Source organism: Trachemys scripta, chromosome 21 (assembly GCF_013100865.1).
Source record: "Trachemys scripta elegans isolate TJP31775 chromosome 21, CAS_Tse_1.0, whole genome shotgun sequence".
Lineage (NCBI taxonomy): Eukaryota > Metazoa > Chordata > Testudines > Emydidae > Trachemys > Trachemys scripta.
The window spans coordinates 3,819,822-3,832,563 of record NC_048318.1 but is presented as its reverse complement, the minus strand read 5'-3'; the positions used below and the strand labels follow the sequence as shown (position 1 = coordinate 3,832,563).

At 45.2% G+C, this 12,742-nt stretch overlaps 1 protein-coding gene across 2 annotated transcripts in view; it reads left to right on the top strand.

The window, feature by feature from the left end:
- Positions 1-12,742, top strand: part of KIRREL3 (kirre like nephrin family adhesion molecule 3) — a 708,943-nt gene that overhangs the window by 449,655 nt on the left and 246,546 nt on the right. For both annotated transcript variants that reach the window (XM_034754766.1, XM_034754765.1), the window contains exons 3-4: positions 50-199; positions 4,598-4,747. In XM_034754766.1, coding sequence (XP_034610657.1) covers positions 50-199; positions 4,598-4,747 — 300 coding nt within the window. The remainder of the gene's footprint in view (positions 1-49; positions 200-4,597; positions 4,748-12,742) is intronic.

The window sequence follows — 12,742 nt, the reverse complement described above, 5'->3', positions numbered from 1 at the left end:
TTCGGGTGCAGCATGTGACCTTCTTTCTGTTGCTTGTCTCTTTATCCAGGCCAAGCATCTTCCTTTACACAGCAGCCTCAAGATCAGGTGGTGGTAGCCGGACAGCCCGTGACTCTGCTGTGCGCAATCCCTGAGTACAATGGCATTGTGCTGTGGATTAAAGATGGACTCGCCCTAGGAGTAGGCCGGGATCTCTCAAGTAAGTCTTCCAAGATTCCTCTGTCCTCTTCCACTCAACAGATGAGCTGTCAGCAGTGGGCAGGTCTGCAAGGCAGACAGACTGAGACTGATGCAAGGGTGAAATGTGCACTATTTAAAGAAGGGGTAAAAAATTCAAAGACTCCTAAGTGGCATTTTCCAAAGAGACTTAGGCACTTAAAGCCTGGCTGCACAGAGATGTTTAGCCACCTAACTCCCATTTAAGAATCCTTTTGAGGAACTGGGCCTAAGAGCCTAAGGTATGGCTGCACTGCAATTAGACACCCACAGAAGCCCCATGCCAGCTGACTTGGGCTAAGGGGATGTTTAATTGTGGTGTAGATGCTCGGGCTGCAGCCTGAGCTCTGGGACCGTCCCACCTTGCAGGGTGCAAGAGCCTGGACTCCAGCCTGAGCCCAAACATCTACACCACAATTAAACAGTTCCCTTAGCCCGTCAGCTGGCACGGGGCAGTCGCGGGTGTCTGTTTGCGTTGTGTGTGTATGTATATACCCTAAGTCTCATTGAAAATCAATGGAACTTGGGCTCCTCTGTGCCTAAACCCCTTTTGAAAATTGGACTTTGGCTCCTAAGGCACTTAGGTCCTTTTGAAAATGTTACCCAAGAGCTTTACTTTGCCACTTGGTTACCCACAGGCTGGAATTATTTAATCACACACAAGGCACATGGCCGTTGAAAGGCTATTGCAGATGGACAAGACTCCTAAATGGAGCTGGTCAAGAAATCTAATAATTTCCCATGAACAATTTTGTTGATAATGAACAGTGTTCATTTCTGGTGAACCATTTCATGGAATTTTGGGGGTTTGCATCGAACACACCCAAACTGGGGGAGGGGGGCATGTTCAACGACCCCCACCCAAAATTTCAATGCAAATGCAACTTTTCAGAGGAAAATCATGTATAGTTCTGGCACAAACCTTTTCCACCAGTTCTATTACTGGGTTCTACTCCTCCTGTCACCTGGTAAATGAGACTCTGAGCAAAGCACTGAACCAAGGGTGGGCGCCACCAAGGAACTTTTAGGTGCCTAGAAAATCACAGGAACAACACTGCAATCCACAAAGCCAACTTAGGCACCTAGGCTCCCTGTAGAATGAATGGGACGCTATAGGTGCTAGGATCCACAAAAAACAGGGAGCCACCGTAACTAGCCAATGGGAGATGCTGACGAGAGAGGCATGTGCTAAGCCCTCCCCCCGGTTGGAGTTCTGTGCCTAAATTCAGCTGCTGGGAGGCACCTAGCTCTGCTTGTGAACCACAAATGGGAACCTGATGCCGGAAGTCAGGGCGCTTATGCTGTTTCTTGAGGGAATGAGTTAAGCACCTGCCTTGCTCCACACACAATCTCCAGAGAAGGAGACAGTGCTGCTAAAGGTAAGGTGACTACCATGACTTCTTCCCCCGCCCCCTGGATTTTGAATCCGACCCAGTCTGGTAGGTAGCCTATGAGCACATCTACTGGAATTTAGGCTGCTGAACGCCTGTCTTCCTCCACTTTGTGAATCACTCTGCAGCACAGGAAGGAGATAAGTGTCTGGAGGCCTAGCAGGAGGCAGTAGTGTGCATGCCTAGAGAAAGAAATATGGTTAGATATTTGGCTGCTTGGTTGTGTTCTCCCTGTGTGCTGTCCCAGCTCTGCGCAGATATTTGACACAGGAGATTTTGAGCGAACCATCCAATGACCACAAGCTCCGTTAAGATACGAAGGCACCCAGCCAGTTTTCTTGTCGACGAAGCATGGTAATAGCACCTGGCAGACTCTACGAGGATACTGTGACAATGGACGCAGCTCAGTCAGTGGCGGGACTTTCCACAGTCCCCTAGACTGGCCAAAGATACATCTTTATACCCTGATATAAACAGGTTACATACTGTTATCCTGACCTTACCTTTTAGGAGGGGTCAGTGTGTTTCTGTTATCCCTGGCGAATGTTTTTGTACCATTCTTGATATTGGGATGTGTTTGCGTGAGTACTCTGTACTTCGCACTTCTTAGGAATGTGTATTTCTGCAATATCAGCCCTGTTTTTGCCAGATTCTGTGAGTAGGTCCTGCCTCATAGCAGGCCTCTGATACAAGGGTTTATGTCTCAGGCTCTCTTCCTACTACAGGTGCCAAGAGAACTTTTACCCTGAAAACGCAGGCGCTGATTGAGTTTAGGTGCCTACTGGGTTCAGCAGGAGTTTTGTTGATTGCAGTGGAGCCAAAACTGAGTTTTTGGCACCTAAACTCAAGACTTAGGTGCCTAAGTATCTTTGTAGATCTGAGCCCAAGTGCTTAACTTTAAGCATGGGCTTAAATCCCAGTGACACATAACTTTAAGCTCATGCATAATTTCTAAGTATGTGCTTAAATGCTTTGCTAATTTTGGACCTGCCACAGTAGATAGTGCTGACCACTTTTTTCCATTCCTCCCACCCTCCAAGTAGACTCATCTGGCTGGGGCATGGAAAGGAAACAATATGTCTGAAGTGCAGGTGTAAACCCACTGCATCTTTACAAGCTGCTGCTGAAGAAAAATGAATGTTTATCCAGGTGTTGCCTGTGGCACATAGTGTTTGGGAAATATATATGCAAATGTCGCAAAACTGGCTGTCATTCATGATATCTGCATGGCAATTTCAGATACTGCCTATTTAAATTTTTTGTGTTTTTTCCATCAGTGTGTATTGCAAACACTGACCCATGTGATAATACTTGAAAACTTTTCACACCAGAGAACACCATAAACAGAAGCAGACAGTGATTTCACATGTCTCCATTTTTGCATGCCAAATCTGAAACCCATAGGGCCTGATTTCCAGAAGGGCTGAGCACCAGCAGTTCCCATTGAGTTCCATGGAAGCTGTGGGTGCTCAGTGCCTGTGAAAATGGGGTCCCAGAGTGCACGAAAGCAGTGGCCGCTTCTGATACTGGATAATCATTTCAGAGAGCAAGTTAGTGGCAGAAGTGGGAAGCGAACCCACATTATCATTTTCGGTGACATTAGACTAAGGTCTAACGCATGCTCCCTTCTTTCCTTGGTGGCTGCTTTTTTCTCAGACTTGCCTGTGTGGTCACTCCCTTTTTTAAAGCCATTTCAAAGCTTGATGCAATACATTTCCATGTACATTAGAGAGCTGAACTTTCCCTGCAAGACATTGCATAGGGAACTGGTAACAACTCCACTGAAGCTCCTGGCTCGTGCGAACAACTTGGACAATTAGCAGATCTGGGTCTGCTTGAGCAAGAGAAATTGCCAGCTCGCATGATACCAGCTCAGCTAGTCACCTAATTAGCTAACTGCAAACAAACCCATCATTTGTATTTCTTACAGTTCAGGAGAGCAAATCCTGCTGTTGAGAGCTTGCAAAACAACGAAAACACAAGAGAGTGCCAAGATGCCTGCACTACATAGTGCATTAATCATCATCAGCTAGGGAAGACCTGGGCAATAGACTCCTTCACTCCAACATAGCTCAGGCTACCAGCAAAATGAAGTTGGTGATGGTTATTACTCTCAATTCCTTACTGGGCCCTGCTCCAGCAAGCTTGTTAAGCACATGCTCCACTTTAAGCTCATTGAAAATAATGGAATTACTCGTGCTTCAAGTTAAACAGGTGCATCATGTGTATTGGATCAGGGCCCTCACGCTTGCTGCTTTTAGCATCTTCAGTCTGAGCGCTTTGGAGACATTAATGAACTAGGTCACACAGCGGGGCAATGGCAGAACCAGGAACAGTGGGATTAGTGGAGTTGCTCACCTTGGAAGCCTTTTCCAGCATGATATTTCTATCCAATGCAAATATCAGGGCAACGACAGCAAGATGCAGAGATCATGGGAAAAGACTGCCTTTTACAAACGCAGCAGGCCCCAGGTCTGATTCGTTCCCATGTTTGGTTTCCTTTCGAGTTTCGATGACCTGATAAGCACAAATTTGCTTCATTTTTCTGCTGAGACCTTCCTTCTCAGATACACATTGTGTGACCCTTGAACTGATAAACTTCCAGTGTGGCCCTGTAAACAGCCATATTCACAACACAGCTCAGTTGTTGCTTAAATCTCACCCCCTTTCTGGGGTGTTCCATTTTATTCCTTAGTTTGAATTCCTTCCTGAACTCCTAGGCGTGTCCCTGCAGCACCTGCTGTTCCCACAACTAGCTCTCCTTCATCTTAAAGGAATTCTCAATCTCCTACAATGAGACCCATATGATCTGGCTACCCGGATGAGTCAGCAAAATGGTTCTGCACCTCTGTTAAGGTGCCTAGAACCCGATAGCTGGTCGCAGGCCCTTTGTTGGGGGAAGTCTGGGAATCCCGATTTACATTACAAACTCTTCATTCTGTAACTATTACTGCCTGGCTACAGCCTTACTTGTATTTTGCATTCTGCAGGCTATCCGCGCTATTTGGTTGTGGGGGACCATTTGTCGGGAGAACACCATCTGAAAATCCTGAGGGCAGATCTCCAAGATGATGCCGTTTACGAGTGCCAGGCCATTCAGGCGGCCATCCGATCCAGACCAGCCCGGCTGACTGTACTTGGTAAGTCTGCTCTCCCACTGGCATGGGCACACTGGGGAGGTTATTTTGTTTTCTTCCTTGGGATTGTGCTGAGTGGCTTTTTCAAAATGTATTTCTTTGGTAAACCAGCTGGTTCAGAAAGGAACTCGTGGTCTAAGCTATCTGTGCAGTGTATTGATCTGAAGGGGGGATGTATAAGGAGCCCATGAGCCATACACAACAGAAGTAATCTTAGGATAAATCACACACACAGAGCTAGAACCCTGGTACTTCAGCTCAGCAAATATAGGTGCCAGTTCAGCAAAGCACTAAGCACCCATATAACATTAAGCACATGAGCAGTCCGTGACTTCTGTGGGACTGTGACAGTGCAAGTTCCCATCCTGTCTTCTGTTCTGTCTATACAGACTATTCAGTTGTTAAACTACACAAGAGTGTTTATTTGTATTGTTCTTCCCCCCACCTTTACTGATCCATACACCACATCTGTCCCTCCTCAGTCTTCTGTCCAGGAGAGGAAAGGGAAAAGCTCTTCCCACCCAGAGATCCTTCTTGGTTCTGGCTTCACTAGCTTGCCTCTCTCCCCACCACATCCTTCCTGTGCTGCCTTCTACCCTCTGAGTTAAAGTGTTAATTAGCTCTTTAGTCTTCTGCAGCCCATTCTAATCTGCTAATTAGGTCCACTCCCAGGGGAATTAATTGATGTTTAAGTGATCAGAGTGTTGGCTCAGCTGTTGGTTCCCAGCACTCTGTCACAGGGATCAATCACATGCTTAAAGTTACATACATCATGCTTACCTGCTTGGCTGAATTGGGCCATAAGACTCTACTATTTCAGGAGAGAGATTTCTCAAGGCTGGTGGTGGTAGTAGTAGGTTATTTACCCTCCTCCCCCTAATGCACAGCCCACTGCTGAAGGGAATGTGCATTGTGGGATTGTAACGAAGGACTTTCTGTACTGGTTCACTGGCACTGTGCCAATATACTGTGCTGGTGAGGGGCTTGTGTTGCTCTGGGAAGGGGAATAGCTATGCTGGTAAAAGTGGAGGGTGTTATTGGCAGAACACACAATTAAGTGTGGATGTGTGTCGGGGGAAGGTTTGCTAGTAAAACTTTATAGTGCAGACTAGGCCTTAGTGACACTGCTGAGGAAATATAAGTATTTTGCCTAAAACATTTCAAAATACATTTTTTGATTTACCAAAAAAACCCAGAATTTTTCTGTTTTTTTTCCTCTCCCACCCCCCCCCCATGAAAAACCAAAACATTCCCAATTTCTTGGTTAAAATTTTCAGTTTTCAAAAAGCAAATGCTTTTGGGATTTGGGTGGAAATCCTTTGGAAATTTTCCTTTAGTTTTGTGGAAAAAAAAGATGATTTTTTTTTTAAACCACTTTGATGGAAATTTTTTGATCAGCTCTAATTATTAGTGAGCAAAAAAACCCACTTCATTAATAACGTTTGAAAGTGTGCATCAATGGAGTATATCTACCGGAGAAAATTAGTTCAAATTTATAGATTATAATTTCCAAAGAATAATTCTTTGAACTCAAAAAGCCTCTAAAGCATGAAAGAAATCTGGAAATGAACAGGAAAGTAACAGTCCTATTATTCATGCCCTATATGCCTTCTCCATTTACTATCACCCCATGCTAGCTACTTCCCCACATCCTCCCTAATCTGTGTCTCCTTCTTGTGTTGTATAATAATAATATGTTACAGGAGACATACAAAAGAAATAATATGTTATTTAATTAGAACTAAAGATTCCAAAATGAATTTAGTCCCAGGGTGCATAAGCGTACGTCAGAACTGAGAGCTATTGCAACGTGTTGATTTGAGCAGTAAGATGTTTTTATGGATCAAAGGGAAATCGTTATTATCTGTGGGGTTATGGAATGTGTTGGATAGATGTTTATGTGAATATACATAGTACTTGCTAATTGGTACACTTACCTAGGCTGTTCAGCCGCTCACATTTGTAGTATCTTTTTTCTTGTAAGTACATTAAAATTATAGCACATTGGCATATGAGATTTGCAAACCCCTGGCAATGTGTTCCTCTTAACTTTACATGTATTTATGCAGGTGGTCAGGGGAAATTTAAGGTTGACTAGGGAGGTGTATGTGGTAACTCTGATGAATCATTAGAGGTCCAGGGACAACCGTTCGCATACCTTTGCATTAAGACACCCTGTCCATCTATCTGTCATCACCAGGAATGAAGAAAAAGCTAGCCACAGGCTACATTTAGTGACTCTGGCCAGCCCTCCGTAGGGAAACTCAGTGGGTGTGTAATGAGCAGGAGCCCTGTGTATTGAGAGAGAGAGAGAGAGAGAGGCCTGCTGCCTAACAATCATTTGATAACATTTGGTGCATTGAGCTACAGGTACAATATACTGTACATTAGGGAAGCAAAGGGCATATTTATACAGGGAAATGGAGAGAAATTTCAGGTAGTTACCAGAGAGTAATGCCACCAGCTGTGCAGATATTTCTGTTTAATTCAAATCTTGTTCATGTGGACTCAACTGGCCTGCTTTATTTCTGAGTTAAGTGAGCTCCACAGGCATCTCCATGATGAGATGGGTAAAGTTTCCCTCAATTACAGTGCACTGGGTGAGGGGAATGTGACAGGCTACATAAGAACGGCCATACTGGGTCAGACCAAAGATCCATCTAGCCCGGTATCCTGTCTTCCGGCAGTGTCCAATGCCAGGTGCCCCAGAGGGAATGAACAGAACAGGTAATCATCAAGTGATCCATTCCCTGTCACCCATTCCCAGCTTCTGGCAAACAGAGGCTAGGGACACCATCCCTGCCCATCTTGGCTAATAGCCATTGATGGACCTGTGCTCCATGAACTATCTAGTTCTTTTTTTTGAACCCTGTTATAGTCTTAGCCTTCACAACTTCCTCTGGCAAAGAGTTCCACAGGTTGACTATGTGTGGTGTGAATAAGTACTTCCTTTTGTTTGTTTTAAACCTGCTGCCTATTAATTTCATTTGGTCACCCCTAGTTCTTGTGTTTTGAGGAGGAGTAAATAACACTTCCTTATTCACTTTCTCCACACCAGTCATGATTTTATAGAGCTCTATCATATCCCCCCTTAGTCGTCTCTTTTCCAAGCTGAAAAGTCCCAATCTTAGTAATCTCTCCTCGTTTGGAAGCTGTTCTATATCTCTAATAATTTTTGTGCTCTTTTCTGAACCTTTTCCAATTCCAACATATCTTTTTTGAGATGGGGCAACCACATCTGCACACAGTATTCAAGATGTGGGCATACCATGGATTTATATAGAGGCAATATGATATTTTCTGTCTTATCTATCCCTTTCTTAATGGTTCCCAACATCCTGTTTGCTTTTTTGACTGCCGCTGCACATTGAGTGCCCGGTCTAGTTACCGCTTAAGTCGATGTAATTTACGTCATTCAGGGGTGTGAAAAAGACACCCCCCCAAGCGACATAAGTTACATCAACATAAGTGCTGTCCACACTGGTACTATGTTTGTGGTAGACCCTCTTCCACCAACATAGCTTCCGTCTCTCGTGGAGGTGGACTAATTATGCCAACGGGAGAGCGCTCTGAGACTTGCCCTGAGTCACTAGCTTTGCTGCTTTGAGTGTAGATCAGGGAGTCGAGTCTTGCTCTGACAAACAGCATGATCTTGGCTAAGTCACTAAGGACGGAGATTTCAAATTGGGTGCTGTTACCAGGTAGGCGAGCATCATCTCTGACAATCAGATCCCTTACTTAAGTATCTAAATATGGATTAATGCATCTAATTTTAATTTGAGAATGTTTTCCATAACTTCTCTGAGACAAATTCAGCGGGGTTACACAACGGCTGTAAGTTAGGGCAAAACCTGAGGAATCCAAATATCCCCCTCTGTAAAATACTTGTAAAAATAGCTTCCTGTGTTTGTGTGTGCTTTGGGATCCTTACGTGGCAGACACTATTGGAAATGCCAAGTATCACAACTGGCAGTGAAGACTGCTGATTTGACTGGTTAAGTGGAGGCAGGATGGAGAGTGAATCACCAGGCTGCCCAGAGGATTCAGGGGGCCTGGGGTCTTCGGCGGCAGGGGGCCCCTGCCTCTGAATTGCCGCCGAAGACCCGGCACTTCGGCGGTGGGTCCCGGGGCGGAAGGACCCCCCGCCGCAAATTGCCACTGAAGACCCGGAGCGGAAGAAGCTCCGGGGGCCCGGGCCCTGCGAGACTTTTCCGGGGCCCCCAGAATGAGTGAAGGACCCCGCTCCAGGGGCCCTGAAAAACTCTCGTGGGGGCCCCTGCGGGGCCCAGGGCCTGGGGCAAATTGCCCCCCCTTCACCCCCCCCCCTCCGGGCGGCCCTGTGAATCACTTCCGCTAGCTCTTTCCTGGTCACTGTGTTACCCAGCTTAACATCTTGCCTGTAGAGGGCCCCATAAGGGCCAAAGGAGACAAAACAAAAATAGCATCCTAAGGTCGGAGGAGACTGGATTGTGGGGAGAGCCAGAGGCTACATGGGAACCGAAGCAGTAGACTGGAGGCAGCAACTTGGGCACTGGCTGCAGAGAGAAGGCTGGGCCTTTGACAGCTATAGGACTGAAAGCCAGGCAGGGAAGCAGCCTATTGTGCTTTCTAGCAGGAGGCCAACAGTATCAGCAGCAGGAATTGAAAGGGCAACAGCTACAGGAACTCATGGGGTACTGTTACCATATTCCTTGTACTGCGCTGCCCCTAGGGGTTGGGAACTGCTGATTTGATCATTTTTTGGTAGAGTTAGTCGGAAGATATTTTTTCTTTTTCCACAGAAAAAATCCAATGAAAAGGGCGGGAAAAAGCATTCAATTTTTGTTGCTTTTGTTTTTCACTTAAATGGAAGCCATTTTGTCCATTTTTGTCGTCCCCCCCCCCCCGTCCTTCTCTTTTCCCCATTTTTTTAAACTTCATTTTTTGTTTGTTTCATCGAGAACTAGAAAATTTCTGCCAAAATGCATTTTTTCCCATGAAAATTGAAAAGCCATTTTCTTTGGTTGAAAATTTGTTGATAAGCTCTAGTTATTTGTAACGGAAAGAGATTGTGGCTTGGGGTATTTGTACCTTTTAGTTTCTGGCTGTTGTTTATAAAGGCATCCTCTCTTCTATTCAAAGTCTGCAAGTGTGGCTGGGGGCCCACCAAGGGCAAGAGCCACAAGTCCCCAGTGCTTGGAGCATCTACAGCACATGCCTCCCAGGCTATAGTACATGAAACACCCTACCAGACATGTAGCGGGGATGGGAATACCACTGACATCCCAGTGTTACAGTACGTTTACTTGCAGTATATTATTCAGCCACTAGATGACTCTGTGTGCTATATAGCATTCCAGACAGGGTATGGTCTCTGGTAAACAAAGTAAGCACAGCTGGGACTTGAGCTGTGTGGAAGCCTGTTTGTTGGTGTCTATTTTCAGTTGTTTTGTTTAATAAATGCCTTTTGATTTAAGAAGATCTGTGATTCCATATACTGTAACAAAGAGGTTACAGTTCCTACAGTACATGAGACCAGAGAAGCAAATTTGGTGCTACTTCTTTAGTAGATCCATCCTACATTCCCAAACCCTTGACATATTTCAGCGCAGGTAGATCCTCGTTTGGGATTGGTTGTGCCTCCCCTTTACCTCCCAAATTGCAACCTCACATGCCAAAATACACAAAGTAAATATCCTTAAATCAAACTCCAATAAGCTCTCAAGCAGCATTTTTTCTTACTGTGCCTGTCTGTACATTCCTATTATTATCGATGGAAATAAGTTTGTGGTTGGTTTGTGTGTGTACAGTGAGATCAACATTTGCTGACATTGATCTCACAGTACACACAAAAACCAGGCACAGTAAGAAAAAATGCTGCTTGAGAGCTTATTGGAGTTTGATTTAAGGATATTTACCTTGTGTATTTTGGCATGTGAGGTTGCAATTTGTTTTAATCGTTATTAAGTTTTAACTTTTTTTAATCTCAGCATCTACTACAGTCATTAAAAATTATCTGACCCTCCCCATTGACTGACCTTCCCCACATTTCATCCAGTTTTAAGAATTTAAATTGATAAAAGTAAAAAAAAAATGCTTAAAAATAAACATCAATATATGTCAAAATTATAAAACAAAACTTGAATTCTGCCGAGCCTTTTCTTTCCCCCCACTGCTGACCCAGCAGATCCACTCCACCAGCTTCCAGGCCTGTATTTCCCTTCAGACTTCTTTCTCATTGATCCAAGAGGTACATAAGTGTAATGAGTTTATAAAACACAGAAGCTTGAGCCTTTCAAGTGTATTAATAGCAAGCAGGCAATCTCTAGAAGTTGGAAGAAAGTTACCCTGAGGTTTATAGGAAGTGGTTGCCTTGGAAGTTTTATTACTGTTTATCTGGCTGCAGAGTCCATGATGCACTCCAAGAGATTTATTGCTCGGGCTTGCCCAAGGAAAGAACCATTAACACAGTCACATCAAAGCAACAGGGTCCAGGTGGAGTGTTGAGAGTGAGGATGGCAGTGCCGGAGAACTAATTGTCTTTCTCTCTGCTGGTGGTGGTGGTACGGACCCAGGCACCATGTGACGACTGGTAATGAGACCAAGCCATTCGCTTCACTGGCAGTGATTTCTCTTTATTTACAGGGGCACTTGCTGCATTTATAGAGGGAGGCAATGCTCTTGCAGCTATTTTTTTTAGGCTTGCAATCCAATAAAACTGTGTATACGGCCACTATAAAACTATACCACTGTACAAATAACCGGCAGCTCTGTGTCCACAAACTATATACAGCTCTGTACAAAGACAAAGGACTTGGGGCCGGCTCTAAAGCTCTTCTAAATAGTTTCACTGTACTGTGGTGACCCTTCCTTTCAGCGAGCTTGCCTCTGAATCCTCATCACCCCTGAGTTTTATACAGCTGTATCTCCTCCTAGAGAACTGTTCCATTGTGCCAGGGGAGTAGGTTTCCACACGCTGCCGGCATGTTTTACAACCTGCAGTACTGAAAGGAAAGGTGCTTCAAGTTCCTGCCTAACTGGGAGTGTGTTGTTGCTGCATCCCACCTGGAAGAGCACCTGATAGATCTGCAGTTGTTCCAAATGCAGGGTAGTGGGCCAGATTTTCAGCTGCTAGAAATCAGCATAGCTCCATTGAGCTAATTTACACCAGTTGAGGGCCTGGCTCATTATGTTGTAGTCGACTGGCTACTGTGTGGCTGTAGCAGTGCCCTCCGTGAGATAGAATCCAAGATGCTCAAACTGTGTGTCATAGGCCCTATACTGGTGACAGCTAATGGAGATTCACCTTTGGCTCAAAGCCCCTTAGGCCAGTCAGTTAGACTCCACCAGGTGTCCCCAATCCCCCTTTGATTAGCCCATGCAAATAAGGGGAGGATTTTTCCTAAAGCTGTGTGGCTTTGTTCTGTGATGTGTGAGATACTATGTGCCCCTTGCTAGTAGACTGGATTACCCTACACAAGTCAATGGAAATCAATACAATCCCTAAAAGGGAAGGAAGGGAATAGACTTTTCCAAGATGTTTTGTGCCCACCCCCCTGAGCTCCTGGGATCTCTCTGGCTTCATGTCAGGGGGCTGGTCTGTTCTAAAATTTTCTTTGGCTTCCATTAACCCTGGGCTGGGTTCTGAGGTTCAAACAAAGCCCATTGTGATGCTCAGCCCAAGCCTCCCAGTTTCACCTGGTCTTATGCTGAGACTGCAGGTTCTACACAGCCAGGAGGCAGCACCATAAATCCTCCCCAGACTTGTGTAGTAGACAGGGAACCTGTTTGCTTGTCAGAGCCCTATCTGGGCTTTGAGTCTGTACTGACTCGGGCATGTATCACATCGTGCTGGGTTTCCTTGCAAACCCTTAAGGTTGTCTCTCAGTGTCAGTCGCTTGGGGATGGGGTTTGCAATAACTGTCATCTGTTTATTGCCTCCACCGTCGCCTGGCTTTCTAAACTCCAGTCTCCCTCCATCTTCTGCTGCGTGAGCCATTCTGCCCTCTGAAAGTACTC